We start from the raw sequence: 24,209 nt of genomic DNA on the forward strand, positions 1-24,209 counted from the left end.
AGCTACGCGATGTCGTAGTCAGACGAAACTTGGGCGTGTCGAATCACGTCGCATCATATGTTCATTCATTCTAATACGAGGATCTAGGCCTATCATTTAATTTCTCCCTGATATACGACACCCTTCATGCTAAATGCTTTGAGTGTGGATTAAATGTAAACGTTATTTCATTCACCAAAGTGAGAAGTTCTTGCTTTGTCTACCTTTCAACTAAAAGCCGTTGGTACTGCTCCCCCTGCAGGAACAAAGGAGGTATTATGAGTTATTACTGAGCTCTGCTGCAGCGCAACTACAAAGCAGGGGATTGTATCTCTCCTTTTTCCTGTTTCCACCATCGGGCTTGTATTTATTGGGGCTGATATTAGGAATGGAGGCAATTCATACCCAAGGCATTTGGATGGCTGAAAGTCTTCAGCTGAAAACGATGAGTCAAGAAAATCTTTGGCAGATTGTCACTCATATGGGGGACCCTAAGGCAGCCTTCCTGCTCTTCTTTCCTTTGACATATTTCATCAGCAGGCGAGCTGGAGTAGCAGTTCTGTGGGTAGCTGCTATATCGGAGTGGCTAAATTTGGTGTTTAAATGGTAAGGGTAAAAGAAGAAGAGGCCAGTATGTCTTAACATGTAGGTGTGTCTGTCCTCATCTCAGTTATCTTTAGCATTGGCATGTGAACCTTATGTCCACACCCATATTAATCAACTGCAACCATAATGTAGTGGATTTTTGTCTTTATAAATGCAAGAGTGAAGACAGAAAACAAATAGTTGACTGAGTAAGTTTGAAAAAATCTATTGACAACCCCGCTTCCGGGATAGCAAACGTTGTCCGACCCTGATTTCTATCCGAGGTGAAACAGATAGCGGAACCTTTGTATAACGTGCCATTGATAGTCATCACATTGCAGTATATACATTACACACTTTATTTGCTGTGTATTACACCCTCTATATATTTTTTTTCCAGGATGCTCTTTGGAGAAAGGCCGTTCTGGTGGATAGGAGAATCTCGTTTATTTGTCAATAACCCACCCAGAGTTCAACAGTTTGCCTCCACCTGTGAAACCGGCCCAGGTAAGAAGTCTTCAGATAGTATGGAAGCTTTCCTAACAGTAGGAGAGAGTGGGGTAAGATGAGGCAATTTGTACAGATTCTCCTTTTCAAAACAGTTCAAAACTAAGGGGTAGTTTTAACAAAATTAAACCAACCAGATGGAAAGTTTTTCAAAATGTCTGCTTCTTTGAACATACTGAGAGTGCAATACAGCAGTGACACAGCAGTCACTACACCTGATATGTAAAACATGTATTTATATAGTATATGTAAAAAAAAAAAATAGTGCGTACCACGTAATTTCCTCTATTACACCCAGAGCAAAATGAAGGTTGCTTATGAAATGTATTGTCACATGACAAAAAATGTGTCAGCCAGTGGGTCGACTTTACCCAATGGCTCATCTTACCCCACTCTCCCCTACACTTACAGTACGGTGAAGTAACCTTATTTTCAGCCATGTGATTGAAATGTGATTCCACATTTGAGCTGTGAAGTTGCTGTCTGTCTCTCAGGCAGTCCATCAGGACATGCGATGGTGACTGCAGCAGTCTGGTGGGTGATGGTGTCGTCCCTCGGTTCATTTCTCTACTCCCGTACTCACAGGTTTGCCCAATGAAACAGATATTATATTATTATATTATTATATTATTATATTATTTTGACCTTAAACAGACACAGTGATGCAGATATTAGCTAAGCACAATAAACTTTATTCCAGTGTTTTTTGTGTTAGTTTCTCTTTGGTATTATTACTTCTCTCTGTGCCTCCAGTGTGCTGATATCAGCTGTTCCATACCTGCTGTATGTTGTGATGCTGGTGGCAGTTGGACTCTCACGGATCTTCATCCTCGCCCATTTCCCTCACCAGGTCATCGCTGGCTCTATAACAGGTCTGACTGCAATTCCATGTTAGCTGTCTGTTTCAGAGGCGAGGTTGATGTAAATGACCTTGATGTAAATAAGCAGAGCTATGTTGAGCTGACACAGTTCATGGAGGTTCTTAGTACCAGTACTAATATTCATAATGTTCCTTTTCCAGAGAGTAAGAGCATGTTTTTGGCCAGGCAGACTTGAACTGATTGAACTGATTTTGCCAGGTTTCATTCTGGGGATCGTTCTGGACCGCAGAGTGCCGGAAGGTCGCCCCCTGCTGTTCTTTGTTTGCTCCAGCATCGGCCTGCTGCTCACCGCCCTGCTGCTGCATGCTGGGCTGGAGCAGCTGGGAGTCAACCTCTCCTGGTGAGTCCGTTATAATGTATACGTAAAAAGATAGATAAATAAATAAATGTATACATAAAGTTTGTTTCAGATATAACTGATTGTAGCTACATTTATGGCTACACAATAACTAAACATTCAATTAAAAATCACACCTGTAGAAGTTATTTATACAAAGTACCATCAGCTTTGTTGATGTGTGACTGTTTGTAATGTAATGTATTTCTCTATACCGTTTCAGTCTTCAGTGTTTGATTTTACTGTGTGAGGTGAAGCTGAAAAAAATGCCTCACCTGGACCTATTCTATTCTATTCTATTCTATTCTATTGTAACAGGTCTATTGCTTTGGCTAAGAAGTGGTGCAGCCATTCGGAGTGGATTCGGCTGGACACGGCCCCCTTCTCCTCCTTGACACGGGACTGCGGGGCCCTCGTGGGTCTGGGACTGGCCCAGTACTGGAAGCCAGGTGGATGGTCTCTCCCCCGGGCTCCGCGGGCTTTGTGTCTGGCCCTCTCTTCCATGGGACTGTACCACGTTAATCGCCTGCCGCTGCCGGTCCACCCGCAAACCCTCTTCTACGGCCTGTTCTTTGTCAAATTCATTATCGTGCCTCAGGTGGTCATGGTGCTTGTGCCTGGGCTGGTTTACCTTCTTACAGACAAGAAGAAGAAGGACTAGAACCAGCTTTCTCGGGACTCTATGTTACAGGTGTCATTCATGACAGCAAGGACTGAAATGTCTTTCTGTTCTGTGGGTGCCAGACATCTCTCTTCATGGATGTCAGCTGAATAATGAGACAGTCACTCCAAGTTTTTTTTTCTCATAATTCAACTGGCTGGGGAAAATCTTACTATAAAGTAAAAATTACTATTTTTCTGTTGGTGTGAGCATGTGGGCCTTAAACCTTGAGATGGTATCATAACTGTTAAATTTACTGCACATGAATGTAATTTATTCAGCTGCTGTTACAAATGCTCTATCGTCATACTTGCTAAATGGTGAGCTTGTAATTATAAGGTTCTGTCTAGGTGGAGTGCAGTTAGTATGGAGGGAACTGAGCATCAAAGAGTTGATATACCATCTGGCAAAACTGTTATGTACTCTCTATCGTTTTAAATATTTAACCCCAAAAAGGATCTTTAAAGAAATTAACACCACACAAGCATAAAGTAACATTCAAACATCATGAATATGTGGATAGCTCAATTTTGATTTAAAAAAAAAAGAAAAAGTCAGAACCTTTTAATTCCAAGCTCACAAAATATAAACAATTTTATCTGCTAGTATATGAAAATAGCACCATTTTTTGGTCAATTTGGTGCTCATAGTTAGGTTAAATGGTCAACAGACGTAAATAGTTTACTATTCATCATATAGTTATATTGTATTGTATCATATTGTATGTTATATTATGACCAAATTCGCCCACACTAAATGGAAAGTGCGTCTGTGTGTTGGATACACATGATGGGTAAAGAGTAAATGACTGACATGCAGGGCGTGTTTCAGTTGGTAACCATTTATAAATATGTTATTTTTTTTCAATACATAGGTTTGACTGTACAGATTACAATCAGTTATCATGAGATAAAAACACATTATTTTTATTGTTTTTAATTAAACTTTTTTATCACAGCGATCTGAAAGCTCACATTTACAGACAAGAGAACTCTGCTCAGCAAGCAAATACATTAAAATAAAATAAAAGAATCTTGAGAGTTTCGCTTTTGTCTGGTGAGGTTGAAGGGAAATGATAAGGATATCCAGGGATAGCAGTCTCCTTATCGTAATCCCAAATCCAAACAGTATATCACACACCAGAATCAGGACACTGCTATACATGTTTCGGCTTGAGCTCATGGAAAGAATAGAACATGCATCAGACTATTTACAGCAAACTAATATACACTGACAGGTTGAAACCATACACCCCCAAATATCTTCAACTTAGAAGTCTTGTTTAAATTAAGTATAGTACAGTTTATACCTTCATTTCTGTAAAGATCTATTGGGCATCTCCCTGGTAGCAGATGAAACTGAGGGTGAAAAGTTAGAGGCAGACACTCGTCAAATGACCAGTGACCAAGCAACCATCTCTCCAAGATCTTCATCAGAGGACAAAAATAAAGGCTTATGGACTAGTGGTCTTTAGGCAACTTGGTCCACATTTACAAATAACTTGCATGTCCTCTTTATACTGCTTTGATCACTAGCACCCACACTCCAAATAAGGAGTTTCTGGGTGTTGAAATTTCACAAACCCTTTAACTTATTTTGTTGCAGTAGATTCTACTTCATTTTCGAGATGTGTGCGAGACCAGTGGATTAGACCGGCTGTTTTAGTTACTGATGGGTTTAACACACTGAGAAATGCTTAGCAGTGCTGAGCAACAAGGCTATAGCGGAGATTTGAACCCAGAGGTGGAATACTTGACTGTGATTGGCCAAACGTAACCTAAGCCTTTTGAAACAGACTTGCTTAACTAAGGATCCAGAGCCGGACTGAGTGGGATATTTGAGCCAGTATATACAGCAGATACAACTTGTGCTAGAAAGTCTATACATCTTCACCAGTTTAAAAACATTGTTTGCTCTCCGTATTGTCATTATTTACTGCTTTGTAAATCATATAAGTGTCTATGATAGTCTGGTATCATCGGTCAGCATCTGACCGACCACACACCCACTTTCTCCAAATTCAACAATCATAACAATAAAGTAAGTAAAATACATAAAGTGCACCCTTAGTTAAGAACTTCACAGGCATTTTAGTGCAGAAGTGGCTTAATAATAAAAATGTGGTATGGGTTAAAAGAAACGGCAGGAAATGATGCAGAAGAAGAAGGGAAACATTTGTAACAGTGGTTTGTGTATATGCATTCACTAGCTTTTAGTTGCTGAGCACTATCCTTGTTACCCCGTCATACTAGCCTATGTGCGTTTCTATTCTCTCTCAGCAACATGTCATCACGTACAGAGGAGGGACATGGCCAAACTTTGATACTCCTGTGCTGTGAGTATCAGAGGATATACTCTTTATCATCAAGCCTGCATCACAAAGCCCAAAGATGATTTCAAATTCCTGTAGCCAAAGATCAAACACAAGAAATAAATGTATTGCACTCATGGCCTAATTTTAGTGTCTAATACAGTACACTTTCCTCTCAAAACAACCTTTGAGAATTCTGCAACTATCCTCATATGAGCTTGTACAAAACTATAGCTAATCACTTTTTTTTTTTTTTTTTACAAGCACACAGTTAAGCAAGTATTCAAAGTTGTTTATTGATAGGGAGCTAGTCCAATATGTCAGAAAGGGTAAGAGAATGCAGCCTTGGCAGTTAGTTTAACTTCACACTAAGGCATATCATGAGGTCTGTTATAATACAGTAACGATACAAAAAGAAATACAGTAGTGCATCATTTATCTGACCCTCGAACATCTGAAATGACTTGTTTGCAAAAAGGAATAATCAACAAAAACTGTTGATGCAAAAATAGATTCTAGTAATTGTGTGCAATAGTTGGAATTTTCTTGTTGATACATGCAACTGAAGCACTTGAATACCAACTTATACCCAGACTTGTGAAAGGCGCGTACATGCACGTTTCATATTTTGAATAAGCTTTGGACCTCTATGTCTGTGCATTTCATTAATCCAAATATTTCACTTCAATGTACCTCCATTTCAAAGGGGTTCAGATGAGCAAGGACCTACTGCAGATGAAAAAAAAAATCTTATTTTCTTGCATTACACCATGACAAAAGCAATTTTTTGACACAATGGAGGTAATTATGTCATTCAAAGTTGGTCAATGTCCCTCATTCCTTGCCCTGGTAGGTTTTTAACATGTTTCAACATCCATATGACTAGCAGTGGGACACAAAGGCAGGGTTTAACAGAATACAATTCAAACGCAAACTATGTTTTGTTTGTATATCTATGTACAATATATAACTTAATTATAAATATTGTCATTTTTCTCTAAGTACTGAGTTGTTGAGCCATTTGTATTTTCTGAGCAATGTACAGTATTGAACATATAATATTGTATTACATAGAGTAGAGCCTACTAGCAACCTTGGTTAAGAGCACACTTTGAAAGAACAGAAGATGGATACATAGTCCACAAGTAGAGAGAGTTCAATGATTAGTACTTTCACTCTCACAGTCCCACACATAGTGTTCACCTGTGGGAACATTGTGCCACACAACCTTTTGGAAGTGCACTGGTCTTTGATTCAGTATGAGATTAGAACATAGGACCCTCCTGGGTATCCTACTAGTGTGCAGAATATGATAATGAAATAATCCCTTCTCACATTTGTTAGTAGTATTTATCATATAAGTATGTCAAATACCCTAAGTGTGTGTGCCAACTGCGTGGTACAGTTCCACTCTCTGAGTGGAACTGTACTGTCTCTCATGAGTTCTTTAAGACGAGTCCATCCATGTCACATACACAAGGGTCAGCAGCATCTGCTGTATAGCTAAATATTCTCTCCTCTCACTCCCACTAACAAGCCCAGTCCAACCAGCCAACCAACCACAGACAGGCCATCCATCACACATTCGACTCCACAAATGGTCTCTTTGGTTTGATGGGGGAGGTGGGGCCTTGGGTCCGGGAGTCACGAGAGAGCTGGCGGTACATGTTGTCCTGGTAGGCCTGTGCCACGGGCAGAGTCCTGGCCACCTTCACGTCCGGGTAGGTGGGCACCTGGCTGACCCGCTCCAGGATGTCCCCGCTGCCACGGGAGCCATTGGCCAACTTGCCCAGCGAGGGGGGCTGGGACTGGGTGTAGTAGTCCTCCTCCAACAGGTGTCCGTTTTGGGCGTTGTTGGTCTTGTTGTAGTAGGCGATGTTGCCCAGCGAGGTGGGGGGGCTATAGGTGGAGCCTTGCTGGACCAGCTGGCCAGGCGAGGTGGGGCTGATGGCAGAGTCCATGGAGGTCATGGCCCAGGACCGCGAGGGCTGGTGCAGGTACTGCTGAGTCCGCGCCGTCTTGTCTATGATACCCATGAAGGGCGTGGTCCGAGAGCGGGTGGTCTCGCCCTGGTACAGCCCCCCGCCGCCCCCCTGGGAGGGAGAAATGGGAGAGATGTCATCGCAGGTGCGCTCGTACGTGGCTTGCAGGGGGATCTCCATCTGCTGAATGGAAGAGGAAGGCCTGAAACCCGGGGCTAAATTACAGGTGGATCCAGTTGAGATGTTGTTGCTGGAGGGGGAGAAGCGCAGGCCGACACTCTGGGAGTGGATGAGAGGCCTGGGGGTGGGCACGTGCTGCTTCATCTCAGTAGTATTGGCACTGACAGGGCGTCTCACCATATGGGGGATCTCGGGGGAGCCCAGCTGGCACTGGGGCATGGCGTTGGCGCGCTCCAGCACATGCTCAGAGACCGGGTAGTAGGCGGCCGACTGGCTGCGGCTTATCTGAGGCGTCTGGCTGTAACGGATGCCCCCCGGGCCCCCGCTGCTGGCGCGGTAGGCAGAGGAGGGGCGCTGGGGTAGCTCATCCTTCAACAGGCCCGACTCCATAACCCCTCCTCGGCCCCCGTGCTGACAGAGGGCCCCAGCGCTGAGGCTGGCCTGGACCTGGGCCATGGGCCGTCCGTCCAGGGAGGGCTGGTACACCAGACGGCTCTCCACGTCTACCGAACCGCCTTGGTAGCGGCCGCCCATGGGGTGACCCATCTGGCCACCGTAGCCGCTGTTGCCCATCACATTGCTGGGCTGGTTGGTGCGGACTATTTGGGCTATGGAGGGCTGCAGACGTAGGCCTTGGGCTTGGTGGTGCTGGGAGGACAGGGAGGGCTGTGAGCTCAGCTGGAAGGAACGCTGGCTACTCATCTTAGACAGGGGAGACTTGGGACGGCCGGGCAGCTGCTCTGTCTGGTAGCGTACGGGAGAGCCAGACTGGGACCTGTACAGGCAAACGCTCTCCACTGGCGGGCTGGCTCTGTACTGAGCGGCCCGACGCAAGGGGGACGGCGGCGGGCTCTGGTGGTCCATCCCCTGCCCCCCACTACCCATAGGAGGGGGGCTGAAGCGGTAGGACGGCTGGTGCACCGGGGAGGTATGAGGCGGGCTGTGTCGGTAGTGGGAGTTCTGGTGCGTTGGGGAGAGGGAAGGAGACGGGGGCTGGTATGTCCCGCGGGTCGGGGAGGACATGGAGGAGGAGGTGGGGTGATACTCGTAGGGCTGGCCCATGGGGGAACCTCCAGCTTGGTAGAACTGATCAGGGTGTGTCGGGGAGAGCGGTGGGCTCTGAATGATGGGCAAGCTGGAAGGGTTGGACAGAGACTCCGGTGGGGGCAAGCCCATAGACATGGCCTCCAGCTCCTGCTCCAGGTAGTCCTCGTCCTCAAACAGGTCCTGGACGGGCTCCATGTCCTCCAAACGGGGCTCTGGGGGAGGAGGGAGAGGCATGGACAGGGACAAGGACAGGGACTCCTCCTCTTCTGGGGGAGGCGTAGGAGGAGGGGAGGGAGGAGGCTCCAGCTCCAGCTCCGGCTGCTGATGCTCCTCCTGGCTGAGCTGGCAACACTCCTCCTCCACCCTCTGGAGCAGCCGCTGGATCTCTCGGTTGTTGGGGCACTGCTTCATGGCTTCATTCAGGTCCTCTAAGGCTTCAGGGAATTGCCTGGAAGGAGGAAAACAATATATATTTTTTTTTACTTTGACAAAATGTCTAACAATAGAAAACTATAGACCACACAGACATCCAGCCTTGTATGAAAGTGCGTGTGGGAGTCTATGTGCATGTAAGCAAGTGTGAGTGACAGAGTGAGTGGAAAAGAAGAACATGTGTTTTCTCTAAAGCAGCAAGAGAGACTATTGTTTGGAATCTGTAGCAAAGAGTGAAGGATAAGTATAGTGAGTATTTCTCTAGGGCTGGGATGTACAGAAAGAGAAATGTAGTGTACCTGCTGCTACGCTTGGCGCGAGCCCTGGCGTAGTACGCCTCATAGGATTTTGGTTTCAGTTCAAGCGCCTTAGTAGCAAATTCCTCAGCCATCCCAAAGTCCTGCAGAGATGGAGATGAACAGAATACTGTTGTACAACACCCAACACATATCAGGATACAGGAAAATAGTGGCACAAGCATTATCCTCATCTTTAGTTGTATAACACCTATCAGGCAAATAACCTTATAACCCCAACTTTGGTGATTTTTATCTGCAGTAAAGGTTTCTGTGTTCTGTATAATTTTAAAAATGCATGGCTGTCAGTCAACTTAAAAAGAAGATTGTTTTTCTTAATTTGTGAGAAGTTGACATTTTGGTGGTTTTCACCAGACAGCCTAAGTGCTGGACCTCTGCCGACTTACGTTCATTTTCCTCCGACATCGGGACAGGTTGAGGAAGAGCGACACTTTGAGTTCCCTGAATGTCTTGAGGTCCTCACTGAAGCCCTCGCGTGGAAACTTTTTGAGGGCATACTGGTAACGCTGGGCTGCCTCCTTCACCTTCCCCTTCTGCTGGACAAACACACAACAAACACTGAAATAAAAAGCTAACACAAAATGGTCAATATAATATTTACAACTAGATACAAATACAAAGATACATTCATTATAAGATGTGTTTATGATTTGTTTATGAATGAGCTTGTTCTCAGAGAAGGGAAGCTTGTTTTCATTGTCAGAAACAATGCATTTTACTTGGGTTGCACCAACACACACTAATATCAGATATCAGGCTGAAACCAGGATAAGAAAAGGGTATCAGAGAAGTTTCCAATACTACACCAAGTGCCATGATCAACATGTCAGGAAACAAAGAAAAGTGATACTTGATTTTCTGCTTTTTCCACACTTAGATGTTTGAGCTCTTTAAAGAAAAATGTATTGTATATTTTTGTCCAGTGACCCTAATCTAAGTCGATATTGTTGTAACAGATAGTATTAGCACATAGTACTGGCTGATAATTCATGTTTTGTGTTTTGAATCAGTATTTGGTTGCGGTATCAATGCATCTGTACATTTTACATATAAACAACAGGATATTTATCATATCACTGATTCATCTTTAATTCACACGGTGAAAGCTACGCGACAGAGTGCAGGGCCTGTTCTCTGACCTTGTAGAAGCTGTCCCCCTCCTCGATCAGTTTGCTGAGTAAGATGATCATGATGTCGGGTTTGGAGGTGGCCATGGCCCACGTGGCTGGACCTGGGTGACACAGGAGGGAGCAGAAGAGAAAGAGAGTGAGGAAAGACACACAGTAATAAGCAGAGAGGAGGAAGGGAGGAGCGACTGGGAGTCACACTACACACAACAATAATAACAGAGATGAGAACAACAACCGAAATGGGGAATGAGGGAGAACAGACAGGCATCCACTGCAGAGAAAAGATTACATTGTTCTGCTCTGACTCCTCTGGAGCGCTGTGACCTTGCTATGGGAGCGCTGGAGCAAATCAGACCTGGGTCCAACAGTATTTGCTAATAATTATTAGTGTTCCTTTTACCCTGCTGGAAGTACCAGAGACCATGTTGGGTAAAGAGTGAGTGCAAGTATACTGTATATTTCTGTGATTGACAACTTGAATTGTCCTCAAGCAGTAACCTCCACTCACTTGGTGCTCCAAGTAGATTAAAACAAATGCCAACAATTATCTGCAGGTACTATTTGACCCAGGTCTAGAGCAAACCCAGTGTAGGTGTACAGTACAAAAAAACAAGTCACACTGTCATGTCTTTTTGAGTTATTTTATGCTGTCTTGTCAAGAACTGTAGGTGCAATTCTTTGTAATAATGACAAACTGATCAGGATGCGATCAGGAACACAGAAATGCAAGAAAACAGTCATCTCCCATTAGGAACAAATGGGAGTTGTATATTTGAAAAAACAAACAGGAAAAACATTTCATCCCTGCTGACTGTTTTGTGACTGGAGAATCGAACACAATTGTTTGCCTGGAAAAACATGTGGCTGTGTCTTTTCTATATCTCTGCAACAGCAATCCTCGACACGTGTAACACACACCACAGAGATGACAAGGAGGGGGATCTTGCACGAGGAGACACGGGGCAGGTAACGGTGAGAGAGGAGGCAAGCAGGAGGGGGATAAAATAAGAGCTCTGCAGGCGTTTTAACTGTCCTCTGAGGCGGTGGCGGTGGTAGTGGCGGGGTGGGGGTGTGGGGTGGGGGGGTGAGGGGGGTGGGGTGGGAATGCTGCTGACTGGCCTAGCTGACACTGAGGAAACGTCTGGAAGATGAACGATGCACAGTACAGTGGTGTATCACCCGATTCTGCGGTGGCGGTGGTACAAAAGGCATTACAAATACATGCATTTCCACTAAATCACTACCAAGTGAGCGTTACTGCGGGGTTTCCGTCATGCATCTGTGGGATGGAAGGTCGACACCTCGGTACAATGTCACAGGCTGGAGGCCGGGCATGCTGTCATTAGCGACTTGGACGTTTAGCATCTACCTCTAGGCAATCCCGACTGCATCTCTGTCAGTGCTAATACCTTAGCGTGTTATTATTTGTCAGTTTGAGAGGGTTTTGGTAGCTAAGCTCGCCTGCCGACACTTAGGACGACACAGACAACACAGAGAGAGGAGATAGAGCTGTCAAAATGCCTGGTGGGGTGAGAAGTCGACAGCCTTGGCTTTACCTCGGGGCCGACTGGGCAGCGTCTGACATCCTGGGGCCGGAGAGAGAGGCGGGGTCAGGGGGGAAAGGGCCAGTGGGGTACAGGGTGAAAGGTGAAGGGTGAGGGGAGGAAGGGTGGGAGGGGAGGAAGGGTGGGGGGGGGGGGGGGGGTGTCATGAGCAAGGGAAGGAGTGTAAGTGGGAGGGGAGAGCGGAGGGAGGGGCAGAATTGCCAGAGAAAACAGAGAAAATAGGGGTGTGGGAGTGCGTGGGAGTGAGAGGAAGAAAGGGAGGGAAAGAGCAGGAGGGGTGAAAGAGAAAGAGAGGTGATGGTGGTGGTGGTGGAGGAGGAGGAGAAGTGAGAAAAGGAACACAAAAAAGCAGCAGTGAGAAGCGGAGATAAGTGCCTCGGCAAAAGAAGAAGAAAAAAAAAAAGAATACAACACAAAAAAACCCAAAAAAAACCAGACACCGAAAAGAAACACCACAAGCGCTAACAACCACCTGTCTCTGAGGAACCGCAGAGAAATAGAGAGAGAAGGGATGTGATAGAGAGAGAAACAGTGAGAGAGCGTGATAGAGAGAAAACAGAGGCAGCAAGAGAATGTGATAGAGAGAGAGAGAGAGAGAGAGAGAAAGGAGAAAGAACACAGCGGTAACAGTTGTACAATAAAAAGAAACACACATCAGAGCCATGAATAGCTGGAGAGAAGCAGCACGGTGCAGCAGTGGGGGGTGGACGACATAGCAGGAAGGGGTTTAAGCTACATGGAAACACAAACCTCAATCCATGGCCTATGGCAGTAAAACACTACAGCATACTATAATGACCAGCAGGGCATGGCAGGTTGGTAATTGCAGGGAACAGTGTACTTAAAAGGGAGTGCGTTTTCATCTTTAGATTCTCCCCTCATTGCCTTTCATGCAGCCCATGCTTGAACTACAATGCATGACCTTTTCAACCACAGTGCACAGTGCAATTTCAAATTGTATCTCATTCCATGGCAGGCAAATAACCTTTCATTGTGGAGCTACAGGAGAAAGGCTGCTATATTTAGAAGAGGCCCTTTGTGCGCTAAATGGTAGGCTCTTCAGTCTGTCAAGCTGTTAATTTAGGCCTAGTGCCCTTACCTATCTTGGCTCCTTTCTTGAGCAGGGCGACCACCACTGATGTGTTTCTGCAGCCCACTGCCCTGTCGAGAGGACGCATCCCACTGTAGTCCACGTGCTCTATCATGGCCCCGTGGTCCACCAGGAACTGGACCTGAAGAGACAGGGAAATGCTTGAGGAAATCAGAATCAGAATCAGAATCAGAAGAATCAGATGAGACAGAGAAATGCTTGAGGAAAAGTGGGGAGAATAACTAGGGAACTTTCAAAGAATGCTGGATGAATTAGACTGAGATCTAGACTTTGCTGTCACAAAGTCAGGTCAGTGTTATATAGTTAATCACGCAACATATAACCAAACAAAGAAGAAAAACTAGCATATATCCTGTTAACCAGGAATTGAAAACTTTATCCTTAATTGTCCACCTCCATATGACTACATTTAAAACCTAGGCAACAGTAAACATGTCAGCCCGCTCGAATTATGCAGCCCCTTCACGGCCAATAAGTAACAAATGTATCAACTTCTTTTGACCTGTAATTGCAGCGCCCCACTTTGGGCCAATCAGTGTAATTTGGAAAACGCTGGAGTGCATCATTCCCCAAAGTTTTGTTAAATCCGATCAGTGGCTTCTGAAATATTGTGCCTGACACAGACAAGAAACTAACAATGTAGCACCCTGCTTTTGGCAAATCAATGTAATTTGCAACGCAGTAGTGAGATTCCCCACAGTTTAGTCAATATCTGATGAGCGATGTCTGAGATAGTGTGTGTGACAGACAGATAAACAAACAAATGAACATACAGAGATGATCTATAGTCCGTCTTAGGTGAAGCCCCCGTTGATGAAATATCAATTTAACTTTGGAGGAAAAGATGAATGGTGTAAAACCAAAAAAATATGATCCTTGTGTGTGTCTTCATTTCCCCACTGGACACTTACCACTTCAGAGTCGCCATAGAAGGCAGCCAGGTCAAGAGGCGTGCGTCCATTCTTGTCAGCGTGGTCGGTGGCGGCTCCGCTCTCCACCAGGCAGCGGACAACAGGCAGGTGGCCTTTCAGACAGGCCCAGCTCAGAGCTGTCAGACCCTCCTTATCCATCAGAGACAGGGAGGCACCTGGGAAGAGGAAGGCCAGCAGTGAGACGGACCCAGCGGTCAGCCCTTTGTATCCGTCTTTCATTCACAATACTACAATACATAATAATTCATACTGCTGCGCATGCTAGCTCTGTGGCTGGCACAGTGCCCTAACATTAATGTTTACTTAACGGCTTGCCATTTTTGCCATTTCATGACCCTTTTGATAGGTTAGTACATTGGCTGAGGACTTTTTGTTGTATGAAACCAAGTATGCTAGTTCTCAGAATGGAAGACAGCTAATTTCTCAGTTAACAGACATCCAGGATGTGAAAAAAAGCAGTTCTGGTTTTGATTTCTGAGCTTAGTCAGCAATGTACAGCAAAACATAATCAGTACAATGTAGTCTGCTGCTCTGGTAGAACAGGATGTAAATAGAAAATCCCTTTGTATGTGTAACCCATGAGTCAAATTCTACAAAATTTCACGTGTTGCGTTTTCTATCACCTTCAACAAGGAGATTACTACTATATTCCTGAGTGGCCCTATTTGTGGACCCATCAAATCTGACTCCAGGCTGATTAGCACACCCTTAGTGTTGTGTTTGCGACTATCCCAAATAGGGAAAGACACACAGACCAGAAATGATTGGCAAAAAAACAGAGCAGCAGCATACCAATAGCTCCAATGCAAATGAGACATTTAATATAAAACCAGGATTTACATCTTTCTTTCTAACTCACCTTGAGCTAGTAAGAACTCCACAGTTCCCAGGTGTCCCTCTGAGGCGGCCATCATTAGAGGGGTGCGACCCTGCTTATCAGCCAGGTTGACATCTGCTCCATGGGTCAGGAGAAGGTCCACTATCTAAAATAGCCCAAACACAAAACGCATGTCATTATGTAACAGCAAATGGATGTGTTCCGAGTTAACTGCCTGGTGGGTTTGAGATGACAAAGAGAAAATCTTCTTAATCCAATCAAAAAGAACACAAAATCCTTCAAATCCAATCAAAGAGCATCAGTTTCAAGAGCACAATGGCCACTTCTTCACTGCAGAGGCATTTTGGGGTTAGAGTCAGCTCAGCAAGAGACAAAAATGACATAATTACATGAGTGAAACAGAAAATGAGCGAGTCACGGCTCGCCCTGTTTGGTCCTACAGTGGGAACCAGGCTAGCAGGCTAGCAGCCTAAACTGGTGTGTGTTTGTGACATAAATTAAATCTATGGCAATGAGTGAATGAATAACAGTACATGTTGCAGTATACAGTATAAAGGTGAAATCAAGGGGAATAGATGAGATGGCTCCTAACCTGCCAGTGTCCCTGTCGGACGGCGCTGAACAGCGGGACGATGCCTCGTCTGTTGGGCTGGGCCACCGCCGCCCCCTGCTCCAGAAGCAGACGGCAAACCTCCAGCTTCCCCCGGCCTGAGGCTGCTGTCAGGGCTGCACACACACACACACACACACACACACACACACACACACACACACATCCAGAGAGAGATGAAGATGAGGAGGGTATGTACAGTGCACAGAAATCAGGTCATGGTCAAATAGTATTAGAAAACGATTCTAAGCAATTATCTTAACTTATTTTGAGCGCCAGATGCATGGGTTTTACTGCAACAGGACAAATTTAGATAGATAAGTTGTCAATCGCAGAGAAGAATATTAAATTGACTTTTGAATAATTTCCTGTGATTGCTTTCTTGATTCATTTTCTTAAGTGGCCACCCATCAGAGAAGAGAAGAGAAGAGAAGAGAAGAGTGTTATAAAACAGTGTTTCCTTTGAGATTTGTCTTCGTGTGGAGGCAAAGGCATCTTCTCAAATTGAATGATTATAATTGGAATAATGTCAGCTGGATGAATACATTTCTTTTAAGCCGGGTGGCAGCGCTCCAGGCAGATGACCCAAGTTGCTGCCTCTCTATTCTTTGGTAGGGGAAAGCACTGATATACAATTCAGTCAATGTATCTGTACATACAATATACACTCCCTCAGGCTGTTGTAAATAAGAATGAATTTCCAGCTGACCTATCTAGTAACACCAGGATTAGAAATCATCTTCCAGAACAACTGCTATACATCACGTCCTGTATAAACAGTGGAGATACGCTCGGGTGAGTACAAGTGCTCTCTTCAGCTGACAGCAAAGAAAAAACCTTTTCAACGCTGCAAAAGGGGGAACAAACGCTCGCAATGAGGTTTCATAGCTTCAGGTTACAATGATACATTACATTTCTCAACACCCTGCCACAGTGCAATCAGACTAGTCATTTCTAAGCACCCTGGAGCACACTCATCCCTCCCCCCCCCCCCCCCTCTCGTGTGAGCCCTGCCCTGTCTATGCTCCAATGACACCACTGCACTGCCATCAGCATCTGACGCAGCAGCAGCAGCAGCAGCAGCAGCGAGCAGCAGCAGACACACAAGAACGATCTCTCATATCCGCACTGCAGCGCTCTGCCTCACGGTGCTACACAGAAAAAAAAAAAAACCTCTCACAAAACACTCTATGGTTCTTAAATAAAGAGAATTATCTGAATTTTATGATTCAGGGGATTCAAATGGCAATCCATAAGGTATTTACATGTGAATTTCCAAAACCGTACAAGATTTGCAATAGTGCAAGAAAAGGGCAGGAGATCAAATGCATCCTTGGATCAAAGTGTGACATCAATAAATCAACATTAAGCATTCATGCTTATCCGTCAGTATTGAATTCCGGGGTTAATCACTGTAACGTCTAGTGAGGCGTTCCCACCTGTCTCTCCCCACAGGGTGTCAAAGTTATTGATCTGAGCCCGCTCTACCTCCTCTTCATCTTTCTCCGGCAGGTCCAGCAGGTAGGACACAATCTAATGGGGGAACAAGATGAAAGATGACAAAGATTAATGTCCAAGTTTACTTTAGCTAGACTAGGATAAATATAGTAAAAGAAACAACTAAATGATAAAATAGTCTTCTGATAATGCTGCTTGCTTTCATTAATCTAGTTTCCTTTTGATGAATAATAGATTACAATCTTGTAATCTAGAAGGCCGACTTGCAGAAGATTGACTTCTACAGCAGTCATCAGCAGCAGCTAGGAGATTGCTGCCCACCAGAACAGTTGAAGTGTATTAAACATTTTATATATGAATATAAAGAATCTGTAGTGGGGATACAATATCCTACAGATATACAAATTATACACTAGTTATTTGTGATGTAGTCTTAACATCACTGGTTCAAATCCAGAACACAAGAAGAAAATGTGTGTGCTTTCTGAAAGAGAAATAGTCTGTGTGTGTGTGTGTGTGTCTTCTTTCCCCCTTCCTCTACCTTCATTGCCCCCCTTTAAACCTCTTCCTTCTCCTAACTTCATCCCTCTCTCCCCCCTCTGTCCTGTCAATTTCAATTTCAAGCAGCTTTATTGACATGCCAAGTAATTCTTATGTTGCCAAAGATTACATAAATAAGCTCTCTCTCTCTCTCTCCCCCTCCTTTACTGTCTCTCAAATTCAAATTCAAATAAGCTTTGTTGGCACGATAAGAGATTTCTTACGTATCAATTTAATCTCTCTTTCTCTTTATCTGTCTCTCTCTCCGTCTCTCACTCTGTCTCACTGCCCCTGTGTGTGTGTATGTGAGCTCCACAGCTGGCCCTGTCTTCCTTTAACGATGTGCAGGTGTCCGCAGCAGTTGATGACATCACCAACTCTGAACATTCAGTCATGAGTGTGTGTTGGAAAATAATTAGCAATAAAATTAACTATCTCAAAAACTATAACACGGATTGCTTATAAAAGTAATAGCACACTTCTCTATAATGAGCTGAGCGTTTTGATGTGTGTCTATGTAGTGTAAAAAAATCAGCAAGCACACTACTTGTGCTCTAAAGTACTGTCGGTGCTTCGGATTCTATCTGGATCCATTTTTTTTCCACCTAAATCGAAAACGACTACGATTTTTTGGATCCCGTTTGCCAATCGTTCTGTTCTTAAAGTGGGTGAAATAATGTAAGTAGAAATAACATATGACGAAGTTGTTACATGTGTTGCTGAATTAAAAAAGAAAATGCTAACAATCATGGTGCGAATGTTGCACTATCCCCACGTCACAAAGCCACAAAATGCTGGAATGTCAAGCTGAGTATGGCTAACGATTTTGTTTTTCATTGCAGTTTCAAAACCCATCAGAATCCACCTCAACAAATAAATAACTGTATAATGGAGAAGCAAAAATAGTCAATATTGGACGTAGTAAAAGGCAATCATTTTACACGCCTATTCATTTTCACATTAGACTGAAAGGTGACAGGATCCAAAATCTCTCATTTGGGCCAAACTATTACATCACGCTTGAGAGGACAATAATCGAGCCAATCACATCGCATCCCCTTCATCCTCTACCGGACTGCCCCTCCCTGCCCTGCTGTACCTCTGTGTAGCCCATGCTGGCTGCAGCGATCAGGGCCTGCTGGACGGCGTGGCTCTTGGTGAAGGCCGCCTGTTGCTGGGTCTGTGGTGACTGCTCATGCTGCCCCATGCCCCAGTCACACTGGATGAGGAACTTCACCACCTCCATGTGGCCCCTCAGAGCCGCGTGAACCAGCGCACACTGGCCGTTCTTATCCAGGTGGTCCACCTGTTCGTGGGACAGGGATGTGATCGGGAACATGAATAAGCACAGAGAACAGTCGACTAATCTACCATTATAGGAATGGGAATTATGCGTGTTTGAAAATCCTGGAAAAAAAAAACAAAACTACACTGCTGATAGGAATACACACAGTCATACTCAGGAACATCGGTGGATACATTATTCATGTTGCAGCCTTGAATGGGTTAGGGCTTGATGTCATACTCTGCTCTTCACATACTACATAATGTATACTTGACCAGACTCCACCCTCGCTCTCTCTTCCTCTCTCTCTCTCTCTCTCTCTACATGTGTTTTCCCTCACACACCTTGGCTTTCCTGCGGCAGAGCGCGGTGACGATGGCCATGTTTCCCCCGGAGGCGGCGTAGCCCAGCGGCGTGAGGCCGCTCTCGGAGGGGGAGTCGACGGAGGCTCCGAACTCCAGCAGCAGAGCCACCATGTCCATGTAGCCCAAGTGAGCGTGGACACACAGCACCGGGGCGTTGTTCAGCACCTCCGTACGGTAGTTCACATTGGCTCCGCCCAGCATCAGCAGCCTGCTCACCTGGACGCATACCATGACACACGTGACAAGTGACAGTTGAAAACAAACCAAAAAAGGGTATGGCTTGAAATACGAACTCATTTTTCATTTCACTGTCAAAGTAAAAAAAAACAAGAACATTTCAGTGATTAATAAAGCATGTTTTGAGAAGCACTGTCAATTTTGTTCACAGACTGGGCTGAAATATTTCTCAAGTCTTATTCGTCTCAGTCAGAGCTGGCGCCTGTACCTTGATGTTGGGAGTGTAGAGGTTTCGGAGTGAAGAAAGTGCAGTTGAAAGGCCCTCTGTGCTGTAGGAAACCCACAGGCCTTGCAAGATAGATGAGGAAACCCCAACTTTCTTGCTGAGACCCTAGAAAAAGAGATTAAGTGTGAATATTCATGACTTTTGAGCAAGACCAGAGCTATGTGGGGGCGTGTGTGTACAAGTAAGTGTGTGTGGTATACCTTGAAGATGTGTGCTTTGAGAATGTGATGGCCCAGCTCAATAGTCTGTTGCCTGTTTAGCTTGTTCTCCTGCCGAGAGAACCAGAAGGCCAGCAGGGTGTGTCCGCTCCTGCAGAGGAATGCAGAGCGAGGAGAAACACATGTAATCTTCCAATGTCTGTTCCTGCGTCATCAGCCTGTCACATTATGCTGATGTGATGGTTCTTGGTCATCAAAAAGATATTTATGAGATGAAAAGAAAATCTTCTGACTGTCAAAGATAATGCACAACACTTCCTCTGCTTGATAATCGTACTGTACCTGCACCACAACAAACAAACACAGAGATCGCTATTCATACATGATTGATTAACCACACAGCCATGAAGAATCATTGGCCTCAACTGTGGGATTGCAATACAACATATACAAATACACAGTACAACTAACAAGCGATAACATGTAGCACTCTCTGTTAGAGGAATCATTCATTGTTCCATCTTTTAGTAAAACAGTGATGCTCGGGTAACTGGGACTGAGGTTCAGAAAGAGACAGATCCACTTAAAGTCACAATGAAGTGAAAATGACTTTTTCACCTTATTAGCTAATTCTCCATATCACAACATACACCAATTTAACAATAAATGCCAAAATTCTTTACGAAATGTGTATTTTCTCGTATTTTTATGTCAAAATAACATTACTTTTACTTCCAGAAAAACAGCATATTTTGATGGGTTAACTCATGGTGTACCAGGAGGCATTCATAAAAATGCCAACCAAGATTTTTGAGCAATCCCCCCCTCCCACACAATTTTGGTTGTTCACCCCCAAAAACCCTGTTTCCTTTTCCTAAGACACCATGACTGCAGTCCTGATGTTTTTTACGGTCCAACCTATCCACTTTTGGACCGTCCCTCCCCACGTTATGTCCCATCCCAACCAGAAATGCATCAAATTAATGAAGCAAGACACCATCAAAATGCCTTTCCCTTGTGACTTTAAAAGCAGCATATTACTGCTTATTTGAGCATAAACCTTCCCTCTACACATCATGACCACCTTCAGAATCACAGAGGAACTTTGTCTTCACATCTCCTTCCCTCTGAACGAGCCTCTCTCCCCTCGTTCCATCCTCCCCACCCCTCGCCCCTTTCTCCTCCCCCACTCCCTCACCTTGGATCGCAGAGGAACTTGGTCTTCTCGCCCTCCTCCCTCCAGATCAGCCACTCCCTGAAGGAGGGATGGACGAACATCCTGGTACCGTCCCTCCTCTTAACCAGGAAGACTGACAGGTTGTCCACACGCTGCTGGAAGTCCTCCCAGTCTAGTGTGCCCTGCAGACCGAGACGTTGTTGCCATTACATTATATTTTGATGTTATTCAGGACACTCAAGAAGTCTGTTTTAAGAACTAGTGTATAATGTAAATGCCATATCCTGCTTACAACAGCCTGGATATGTTTATATCACCGGTTATGAGAGAATATGATAACTGGGATATGCTGATATTATCCAGGTTGCTATGATAAATTCAATATTCTGCATACAGTGATATTTGTGAATATGATATGAGGAAGTATCCAAAATACTGTGATTAAATAATACATGTCAAATGCTGCACTATGCACAGAAAAACTCTCTTGAGCTTGATACCACTGTTATATTCATGACTCTCCCAGCACAAAAGGAATACAGTACGTGTTTGTTTATTCCCCACAAATAAAATAATTACATGCCCTCTTTATCAAATTGTCAAATAAACATAACCATGCTTAAATAAACATGCTATGACTCCACAAAGTCATACTCCCGTTTATTTTAGGATGTAATTACGGATGTACATCTTAGTGATATTGCAGATTAGCAAAAGATTACTTACAAAGTAAATGGAATTTCGCAATGCCCGTATTCCATATACATATATATATATATATATATATATAAACATTATGGTTCTCTCTTCTCTTTTTTACATTCCATAATACACGAATTCCTATATTCCAGGGTGTTCACCGTTTCTTTCAGTATTTCTACATCGATTCTGGTCTCAAAAGGTCATCCTATTGCTAGTGTCTGAGGTCTTGTACATGTTAGTGTCGCTACCTGCAGCGAACCGGCGTTGATGGCCTGATATATCTGCTCGTCCGTCAGCGGGTGGAGCGAGGCCACGGCCACGTTCAGCAGGGGAAGCGCCCGCTCAAAGGACGACTGGGTGGGGAAGCGCATGTTGCACTGTAGCAGGTACACCTCCGCCAGGTTGACTGGCACCACCTGAGGAAGGACAGAATGTGAATTTTAATGCAGATTTCATTCGGATCACCTCTATACGGTGTATGAATTATGGATTGTGTTTGTACAGCACTTCTTCAGCTATTCCACATGCTCTTCCTGAGGGAGGAGAATGTGAATGTATCAATCGTGTTTATGTAAATTTATTTTTTTTGGAGGCTCAAAGCACTTCTGAATACATGAAATTAAATGAATCTAGGGGTAGGGAATAAAATATTTGATTATGAAATGCATACAAGAACAATTCAATTGTATTATTTATCAAAAAGGTGCCGACTGTCTGTCTGTAAAAAAAATGTAAAAAAAAAAAATGTAAAAAAAAAAAGGAATCTGATTTTCTGGAAGTCTTCTTGCTGTTGCTCAAAGTATTTCTTATTTTAAAAAGTAACTTTTCCAGTGTTGGTTATGTCACTCTCCAACATATACTTTCCAATAAAGCAGAAATTGCAAAAGAAAACCATTACAAAGTAGATAATAAGTCCACACCTTGTAGCTGGAGCTTTTCAGGACCAGGTAGCCCTTCTCAATGAGGTCAAAGGTGAGCTTGAGGTACAGGTAGGAGCCCTGGCTCAGGGCCTTAAGGTGGGCGCTGAGCTTGCCGAAGGTGGTGTTGTCCATCTTGCCGTTGAGGGAGATGTTGTTCTGGATCTCCGGGCTGCTGTGGATTCGGTGCAGGATGTAGCCCTGCAGGTCCTGGTCTATGGCATCGTTCTCCTCCAGGCCGTCCAGAGAGATGCGGTGGAACGGCAGCAGCTTGGTGATCTCCTGAAAACCACCATCAGAGGCACGTCAAGCACCAGGCACAGAGAACACAGAGGAATTTGCATTGGTGACATTGGTCTAGAGATATATTGACAACTTTCACAGTACATCCTGACACACAGTGTTTAAGTACAACAGGAACTCACATGCAGTGCAAAGGTACAGTGTAAAATGTACTATGGACAACTATATATATTGCTCCCTCATAAATATAATAAATATAGCAGTGATATAGCCAAAACAAATGGAAAGACTTTCAGCAGTATGGAGAGGAGAGGAGAGGAGAGGAGATATGGAGAGGAGATATGAACAGGACAAGGACAAAGAGGGTAGAGTTATATTCAAAACAAATCAAAGATTTTCAGTTGGTGGCCATAGTGACCTCCAACTGATCTAAAAATACCCAACTGAAAATGCAAAACCTTCTTAGCTGGCAGAGATAACAGTACGCTACACTACTAGTTGTTGTAAAAGTCCCTCCACACTGCTTCGCTCCTGCTGGATTTAAAATAAAATCCTTTTGGGGCAGATCAAACATGAAGCAGCAGAACAGCAAGTGCATAGAGTGGGATTTCTACTATGGCTCCATCTGTATATCAAAGGGAAAATCCTTACTGGCTGGGTAGCGTGTCCTGTACCTGTAATGTGGTTCTGACTGTGACCACCAGTTTGAGCCAGGGAGGGAACTTATTGATGGTTTTGGTGAGGAAAGAGACGATGGTGTCTCCGTAGTCTGGCTTGTGGAACTCGGCCTCGTTCAGCCCATCGATGAGGATGATGAGGTCCTCCTCAGAGCTGATCTTCCTCTCTGAAAAACATCGAGATTATCTTTGTTGTTCTCCAAGGAGGTACTGGGAACAAACAGTCAACATAAAACAGACTTTCTGGCCAAGCCACAAAGTCAGAATTCTCTATGTTGAAAAATTATTTATCACAGAAACTTGCTTTTCAAGGTTTGAACAAGGTACAAAAAAAAATCTAGGTCTAGCATTGCAGATTAGTTTGTGTTTGCTTGGAGTATATCTTGTGTTCAAGGTGCATCTAATATTATGATGCATCAGGGACCAGAGTCAAAGTCAACTCAGACCCTGAGGTCTGATGCAACATCAGTCATACAAGTGCTGTTTTTCAAATGTCTGTCGGCACACCTTTTATTTATTACACTTTTCAACACACTATTGCAAGCCACCATTTCATTCAGACTGACAGAGTAACCACAAATCAGGGTGATGCCAATAGAATACGAGACAGCATTGCCTTGATAGGTGTGTATCATCCAGAGTTTAGATTACTGTAAATTTCTAACTATATCTATCACCTATAATAGGTGAGCAGGAATCAACTACCTGGCAGAGTTAACACCATGTTCCACCTAGGCTGATGGGACCTCGCTACACAGGACAGAGACTACTAGAATAACCATAAATCAGGGTTATACCAGCAGCAGCGGCAGCACATGA

At 44.3% G+C, this 24,209-nt stretch overlaps 2 protein-coding genes across 2 annotated transcripts in view; one reads left to right on the plus strand and one right to left on the minus strand.

The window, feature by feature from the left end:
* The first annotated feature begins 30 nt into the window (after nucleotides 1–30).
* On the plus strand, nucleotides 31–4,198 carry g6pc3 (glucose-6-phosphatase catalytic subunit 3). The gene is made up of 6 exons (XM_071901863.2): nucleotides 31–585; nucleotides 965–1,071; nucleotides 1,566–1,656; nucleotides 1,825–1,943; nucleotides 2,151–2,292; nucleotides 2,608–4,198. The coding sequence occupies exons 1-6, from the start codon at nucleotides 368–370 to the stop codon at nucleotides 2,948–2,950; spliced, it is 1,020 nt and encodes a 339-aa protein (XP_071757964.2). The 5' UTR covers nucleotides 31–367; the 3' UTR covers nucleotides 2,951–4,198.
* A 1,340-nt stretch (nucleotides 4,199–5,538) lies between these two features.
* Nucleotides 5,539–24,209, minus strand: part of tanc2b (tetratricopeptide repeat, ankyrin repeat and coiled-coil containing 2b) — an 81,854-nt gene continuing 63,183 nt past the window's right edge. Inside the window, exons 11-27 of the mRNA XM_078290610.1 lie at nucleotides 23,388–23,557; nucleotides 22,474–22,752; nucleotides 21,802–21,969; nucleotides 20,873–21,033; nucleotides 19,717–19,825; nucleotides 19,499–19,621; nucleotides 19,033–19,269; nucleotides 18,503–18,709; nucleotides 16,845–16,938; nucleotides 15,388–15,521; nucleotides 14,817–14,940; nucleotides 13,937–14,112; nucleotides 13,014–13,146; nucleotides 10,359–10,450; nucleotides 9,606–9,752; nucleotides 9,202–9,302; nucleotides 5,539–8,918 (exon numbers count right to left, since the gene is read on the minus strand). Coding sequence (XP_078146736.1) covers nucleotides 6,839–8,918; nucleotides 9,202–9,302; nucleotides 9,606–9,752; nucleotides 10,359–10,450; nucleotides 13,014–13,146; nucleotides 13,937–14,112; nucleotides 14,817–14,940; nucleotides 15,388–15,521; nucleotides 16,845–16,938; nucleotides 18,503–18,709; nucleotides 19,033–19,269; nucleotides 19,499–19,621; nucleotides 19,717–19,825; nucleotides 20,873–21,033; nucleotides 21,802–21,969; nucleotides 22,474–22,752; nucleotides 23,388–23,557 — 4,535 coding nt within the window. The 3' untranslated portion in view covers nucleotides 5,539–6,838. The remainder of the gene's footprint in view (nucleotides 8,919–9,201; nucleotides 9,303–9,605; nucleotides 9,753–10,358; nucleotides 10,451–13,013; nucleotides 13,147–13,936; nucleotides 14,113–14,816; nucleotides 14,941–15,387; nucleotides 15,522–16,844; nucleotides 16,939–18,502; nucleotides 18,710–19,032; nucleotides 19,270–19,498; nucleotides 19,622–19,716; nucleotides 19,826–20,872; nucleotides 21,034–21,801; nucleotides 21,970–22,473; nucleotides 22,753–23,387; nucleotides 23,558–24,209) is intronic.

Source organism: Centroberyx gerrardi, chromosome 20 (assembly GCF_048128805.1).
Source record: "Centroberyx gerrardi isolate f3 chromosome 20, fCenGer3.hap1.cur.20231027, whole genome shotgun sequence".
Taxonomy (NCBI): domain Eukaryota; kingdom Metazoa; phylum Chordata; class Actinopteri; order Beryciformes; family Berycidae; genus Centroberyx; species Centroberyx gerrardi.

Bases quoted from the DNA above. Each gene is read 5' to 3' on its own strand.
- g6pc3 (XM_071901863.2), top strand. From the start codon at position 368: ATGGAGGCAATTCATACCCAAGGCATTTGGATGGCTGAAAGTCTTCAG. The intron at 586-964 runs GTAAGGGTAAAA...TTTTTTTTCCAG, and splicing joins CTAAATTTGGTGTTTAAATG to GATGCTCTTTGGAGAAAGGC. The intron at 2,293-2,607 runs GTGAGTCCGTTA...CTATTGTAACAG, and splicing joins CTGGGAGTCAACCTCTCCTG to GTCTATTGCTTTGGCTAAGA.